Source organism: Solanum dulcamara, chromosome 5 (genome assembly GCF_947179165.1).
Source record: "Solanum dulcamara chromosome 5, daSolDulc1.2, whole genome shotgun sequence".
In the NCBI taxonomy this organism is placed as follows: Eukaryota; Viridiplantae; Streptophyta; class Magnoliopsida; order Solanales; family Solanaceae; genus Solanum; species Solanum dulcamara.
The window spans coordinates 39,236,784-39,243,720 of NC_077241.1; the positions used below are offsets into that span (position 1 = coordinate 39,236,784).

Consider the following 6,937-nt stretch of genomic DNA (forward strand, 5'->3'; position numbering starts at 1 on the left):
ATATGGTGGAGGACTTTGTGGAGAATTTTATGGATGACTTCTCTATCTTTGGGGAGTCATTTGATCTATGTTTGGAGAATCTTGATAGGGTTCTAGCACAATGTAAGGAGACCAATCTAGTCTTGAAATGGGAGAAGTGTCATTTATTAGTTAAAGAAGGAATTGTTTTGGGCCACAGAGTTTCAAAGAAAAGGCTAGAGGTTGATGGGGCAAAGGTTGAAATTATCGCTTCCTATCTCGATAAAAGCAAAAAAAGTTTTCATGGTCATATATGTTTTTATAGGAGATTCTTCAAGGATTTCTCCAAGACTGTACGACATATATATAGTCTATTGGAAAAGGAGGTGAAGTTCGAGTTTGATGAGAATTGAATCCGAGCATTTAAGGCAATAAAAAAGAATCTGATAGAGGCTCTGATCTTGATTGCTCCCAATTAGGAGCTACCATTTGATCTTATATGTGATGCTAGCGATGTGGTTGTGGGTGCAGTGCTAGGACAATAGAAATAGAAGGTGTTTTATTTCATCTTCTATGCGAGTAAGACCCTTGATTCGGCACAAGCTAACTACACAGTGACAAAGAAGGAGATGTTTGCCTTGGTCTTTACCTTCTACAAGTTCAGGTCATACATGGTAGGTACTAAAGTTATTATTTATACTGAACATGATGCTATCAGGTACCTATTCAATAAGAAAGATGTGAATCTGTCGTTGATTAGATGGATCATGTTGCTCCAAGAATTTGACCTTAAGATTAAGGGGAAAAAAGGGAACCGAAAATCAGATTTTTGATCACCTATCCAGGTTAAAAAGTTCACTGCATGTGCCTGATGAAGGGCAGATTTGTGAGAATTTTCCATATGGGCAGTTGCTGGCTTTAGAGGTTGATAAATTGTCTTGGTATGCTGATATTGTCAATTTCTTGTAAGTGGAGTGTTTCCACTTGGGGCCATTACATAGCAAAAAAAAGAAGTTGACTCATGATGTGCGATTTAATATATGGGATGAGCCCTAGTTATTCAACAAAGGTCTAGATACAATGGTAAGGAGGTGTGTCCCTGAGAATGAGGTCAAGCAGGTATTAGATAGTTGCTATTCTTCGGCTTATAGAGTTCATCATGGAGGCGAGCGCACGGCTCATAAAGTGCTCCAATACAGATTTTTCTAGCCAACTTTGTTTAAAGATGCTTTAAGTTATGTGAAAGAATGTGATCAATGCCAAAGGATGGGCATCATTTTGAGAAGACACGAGATGCCGCTAAATAATATTTTGGCGGTGGAAATATTTGATGTGTGGGGTATTGACTTCATAGGAATGTTTCCATTTTCCAATGGTTATCAATACATTCTTGTGGCGGTGGATTATGTATCCAAGTGGATTGAGGTTGCAGCTCTTCCCACTAATGATTCAAAGGTGGTGATAAAGTTCATGAAAAAGCAAATATTCACTCAGTTTGGGACTCCACGAGCTATTATCAGTGATGGAGAGAAACACTTCATTAATCAGTTGGTACAAAATCTATTGGCTAAATATGGGTTTCAACATAATGTTCATACAGCATACCACCCACAAAAAAATGGCCAAGTGGAAGTTTCGAATAGAGAAGTGAAATAGATATTGCAAAAGATTGTTAATGCACAGAGAAAGGACTTGGCTATGAAGCTGGATGATGTGAGGACTGGTCTATGAAGCTAGATGATGCATTATGGGCATACAGAACAGCATACAAAACACCAATTAGGACTTCTCCCTACCATATGGTATTTAGTAAAGCATGTTATCTTCCATCCAAGCTAGAACATCAAGCATATTGGGAAATCAAGAAGCTAAATCTTGACCTAGAGTTAGCTGGCAAGAAAAGACTTGGACAACTGCATGAACTAGAGGAGTTTCAACTCCAGGCATATGAGAACGCACAGTTGTATAAAGAGAAGATGAAATGCGGGCATGATAAGCACATTTTCTCTCGCATCATTGAGCTGGGACAACAAGTCTTGTTATTCAACTCTATTTTAAAGTTATTCCCTGAAAAACTGAGATCTAAGTGGAGTGGACCATTTGAGGTAGTGAGGATGACAAAGCATGGAGCGTAGAGTTGTGGATTGTGGACTGAGGTTCAATATTTCTTATGAACAAACAACGAGTGAAACACTACTTCGGAAATGATGTAGATTTTGACAAAGAAATACGGGAACTCACTGATGAATGGTCCGTAAGAGGATTAGTGCGGCAATATTAAATTAGGCGCTACTCAGGAGGCAACCTATGATCTTGTATAACAGTTAGGAATTTTTGTAGTGCTTTTGTTTTTAGTTTAGTTTTATGTTAGTTTCTTTGTATTATTAGGTTTTAGTTTATTTCATAATCAAAAATAATAATAAGGCTAATGAAACATGGGAGTCAGTGATAGAGGCGCATCGCGGACCTAAAGCTGAGATTTGGTAGGGCATGAAATTTAAATCTCGCGTGAAAAAGTACAGTTCGCAACCTCTCTACATCACAAACCTGCAAGTATATTTTTATTTTTCATTTAAATGACGGATTTAACCAATATCTAACCTTTAAATAACGCCACCCATTCCCCTTTTTAACCCCAATTTCAACTCTAATCCCCTATTGCCTTCACTAAAACACCAATCCTCTCCCTTTCCCAAAGCCTTAACAAATTTTACTCTTCAATTCCGTAATGTAGAGTTGTTTCTCATCTTCAAGTTTTTCTAGATTCATCATCTATATCCATCAAGGTATGTTTCTATCATCCTTTCTTGTGTATTGATCAAGTTTTATAGTGAGGAACATGTAAAGTCGTGAAATTTGGTATTATTTCTATGTAGTTGGGTAAAAATTGTTGAAATATGCTCTTGGGAAAAGATAATAAGTTTTTAAACATACTATATTGTACCCATGAGCCTATAATTGTTTGAAGTTCAATTTTGACTAGGGTGATTTTGAAAGTTCATTGCTAAGGTTGTAAAATTGTTATTGTGTGAAGTCTTGAGTAGCACACAAGTTTAGAATGTTGTGGTCTGAACATACTATTGTTTTGAGTTCTTGAGTTGATTCAATAAGTTAAGCATGAACTGATATGAACAAGGCAAAATGGGTGTATGTGTGATTCATAAAAATGAGTAGGGGAAGTCTGAGTACCCTATTATGAATGTGCATGCTGTAATAAGCTTTAAGTATGGGGTCGTCTCTTGCAAAGTCTCACTTCGTAGATATTGCTCGAATTCGAGGAGATTGACTTCTTTGTGGTACTTTCAGCAAGTAGTCATATCAGGAACCCATAGGCCAAAAAAGGAGGCAGCATCTTTGAGTAACCGTAAGAGGGTTCGAGATAGGGTAGTTGTTCCCCCAGCACCTGTAGTTCCTTGGTGACAAACTCACCACTTCTGCATTAAGGAAATTAACACTATAGGGAAAAACTGGTACAAAAAGCACACCAAAGAAAAATACTTCTCGGATGTGTGCGTCGATGATGAAAGCTTGGCAAGAGAGTTCCCCCAAAATCATGTGGCGTATTCATGAAATCCACATAGAATTTATTTTTGCTAACCCAATGGACTGTAATTTGCACCTTGTGTGCAAGTTTTATGCAAATTGGCAGCCGGATACACGTTCTCACTTTGCCAAAGTGCGGGGTATTTATGTACCTCTTATACCTTTAGCACTAAATGAGTTATTGATGAATACCAAAGTATCCCCCATAGTTCTTACGAGGCCTAAATATTCATCCCCTATTACTTGTCATCTATTATACTCTATGTGGAAGGCAGTCTATAGCCACATGGACTCATCATGGCCATAAAGGATTTCATCAAACCTACCTCTATACCCATATGAATCGGGAGGCCAGAGATTGTTGAAAATTATTATGAATTGCTTGATCCCAAGGTCGCATTATACTGATGTTACTTGGGATAGAGTCTGCTTAGTGTATGCCCTCATGGAAACATAAATCAATAATGGGGCTATTTTAAATTCAGCAATGAGAAAAGCATGGATTTATCGAGGCAGAAGATATTCTTTTGGATGGTTGATTACCCAATTGTATAGAACTGCAGGGGTGCCCGAGGAGAACCTGGATTACATGGCTCCCTTAATTCCTGGACCAGTAGATGTGGCCAAGACAAAGGGCTCAAAAACCATCCATGGGCCTAATCTCACTATGGCAAAAAAAATAAGAGGGGTGAGATATTTATTGCCCATATGTAAGGGTTATAAATGTTGCATCACAAGAATGGGTGTCGAGTGTCTACACAGGAACAATTGGTTGAGGTCAAATACAAGTATCCCTTAAATGAGCATGCTAAAGTCATTTTGTGACTGGGCCCCAACTTGTATGATCCCACACATTATGATGTTCCAACTGATGAGGAAAGGCTACTCACCAGGTCCGATATTGTTACGAATTCTGATGAGGAGGCTGACCAGCCTCTAGTTCTTGAGGACGTCGTAGGTGACGATGACATGGAGGATTCATTAGGGAAGTTGCACACCTTACTTTTGTTTTTATTTTTGATAGTTTTTGGAGCACCGGAGATAATGCTAATCTTTTAAGTGAGGGGTAGGGTGATGTATTTCCCTGCATAAATAAATATTTTGTTGTTTTAATTCTTGATTTTATTTTGAGTTCCTTAGAGTTGTTTTCAGTTCTTTGACCAAGGATAGTCTCTTTGAACCGTACAAAAAAATAGGAGTTTTTTTGAGTTGGAGTCTTAGTTGAGTGATGTTTCCCTATGATGGATAGATGACGACAGTCTTAAGGGTACTTTCATTCATCGAAGTATCTAGTGTGTAAAAGTGTTTGTGCTAAGGTTGCATGACTTCATATTGGACTAACAAAGAAGTGTGAGATGAACTATTTTTAGAAACTCTTAGGCTCTTTGGTTGACTTAAAAAATCGTCTTCATCTTAATATGAATTCTTCCATGTAATGAACTCTGAAATCTTTATTGGCCCTGCATGATTTGACATGTGCAAAGGTGTGGTATGACTTGTATATTATGTATTACAACATGATGTGTAGAACTTTTCTGGTGTGTGTAAAGCAAAAGGAAAGTATTGCTCTGTAAGAAAGAGATAATAGGCCATTTTTGGTATGCCTTGAAAATTTAGCCTTCTCAGATAAAAGTATCACTATTTAGCCCCGTTGAGCTTGTAGCCTTTTGTTGATACACTGTTATTAGCCTTAACCTTTATTTTTAATCCTTTGTTCTTGCACCCTACTTCCGTAAGCATTGTAGCATAGACATGCTCTCATTTTTCATAAGAAGAAAAGGGAAGAGTTGAATGTTGATGCGTTTAATGAATAGTTACAAAATGATGAAAATGTCCTCTTTTTTTAAAAGAAAAGAGAGAAACATAAGTAGGAAGAATGCAATAAATAAATTGAGCCAATCTTGATCAAGAGAGAGGGTATTAGTGAAGATATGATTACTAAGGAAGGTTTTGAAGAAAAAAAAGAAGGAAATAAGGGGTAATGAAGTCAAAAGGTGAAAAGTATTAAGGGAAGTGTAAGTCGCTATTATATAGTTCCATACTCATCCTCTATCCCACATTACAACCAAAAAAAATTCCTACTTGATTCTGGTTGAGCATACTAAGTTAATTGAGCATCGCACTAGAGGCGAGCCTATGATTCATTACGTGTAACATTTGAATTCATGTTTGAGAGTGAGTGGGCTTCTATGTCGATGCCCATTTCTTTAAAATGCATTGCTTTAATATGAGTGAAAATGGGCTAATCTTTTTCAGTGAGGGCACATATTTAATGAAGGCTAGGTGATTGAAAAGATATCGTGTGTAGAGTTGATGCTTGAGTTTTCATAAAGTCGTGAGTCAATCATTTAGGTTAAGTGGTTTCAATGTAGTTTGTATGTGATAAATATGAAGTTATACACCTTACTTGTGCTTGATTTGGAATGTTAAATGCCTCATGAATTGTGTAGTTGAAGTGCAAACACTTGTATGTGTGAGTCGTGAGTGAAGTCTTATGTATAAATGTGTGGATTTGTTCGAGGATGAACAAAACTTTAAGTATGGGCTGGTGATTTATACGCCTAAAGCCAAAAGGAACCCTTGTTTCTTGCTAGTTTTGAGAATTTTATGTTTTTAACCTAATCAATGTGATTAGGTGTTTGTAGGTTGGAAAGAACAAAAAAGGGCAAACACAGAATTAGAGATGAAGCAAGAGCTAAATCTAAGGATGGAACCTCAAATTGGTGAAAGAACCCAGCTATTTAATGGCTCCATGTAACGGAGCTAAAAAGTTGAAATTGGCACAAGAAAGAATTTTGAACAAGTGAAGGCCATAACTAAGCCGCTTCGCGGAGAAGGCTTTTTGGCAAAATGTGCAGGAATGCAGCATCTCTGTGTCTTGCAGACTTGAAACCATAATTTTGGTCTCATTGTTCCAGCACTATAAAAAGACTAGTTGTTATTATTTTTAATTCAGGGTTATTATTTAAAGTTGTTCTTGTTTTAATTATTTTAATGCTTGATCAACATTAGAATATTTATCTTGTCTACTCTTGAACTCGAGAGATGAATAGGGGATAGAACGGAGAATGCAAGGAACGTGTTCATTCTAGGTTACACTTAGAGTGATTCGTATCAAGGATAGAGATATACCTAGTATACCATATTTGATTGCAAAACAAGATGAAAGCTTAATGCTCCACTGTTGATTTAGTCTAATCTCCGCTTAACGGTGTAGTTAGACTGGCAATTGTGGTAAGTGATTAGAGGTCGAGAGATCATGATCGTAAACTTAACCTTGCAAATCAATAGCTTGATAACCTATCGAATTCTAAAGTTAAAAGATATTATACTTGAACTCATGCCAGGCTGCAGCCCTGGAACTTCTCCAAGTCTGTAATAAACCTTCAATTGAAATCGAATCATTTATTAATTAGTTAGATATTTAAATTACTAA

General features: G+C 37.0%; 1 protein-coding gene and 1 long non-coding RNA gene across 2 annotated transcripts; both read left to right on the forward strand.

Annotated features, from left to right (window-relative positions):
• The first annotated feature begins 1,251 nt into the window (after window positions 1–1,251).
• On the forward strand, window positions 1,252–2,093 carry LOC129890546 (uncharacterized). The gene is made up of 2 exons (XM_055966082.1): window positions 1,252–1,509; window positions 1,692–2,093. The coding sequence occupies exons 1-2, from the start codon at window positions 1,252–1,254 to the stop codon at window positions 2,091–2,093; spliced, it is 660 nt and encodes a 219-aa protein (XP_055822057.1).
• A 525-nt stretch (window positions 2,094–2,618) lies between these two features.
• Window positions 2,619–6,507, forward strand: LOC129890853 (uncharacterized). Its single transcript, XR_008767051.1, has 2 exons — window positions 2,619–2,744; window positions 6,137–6,507. It is a non-coding gene; the product is annotated as an uncharacterized LOC129890853 (long non-coding RNA).
• The last annotated feature ends 430 nt before the right edge of the window (window positions 6,508–6,937 follow it).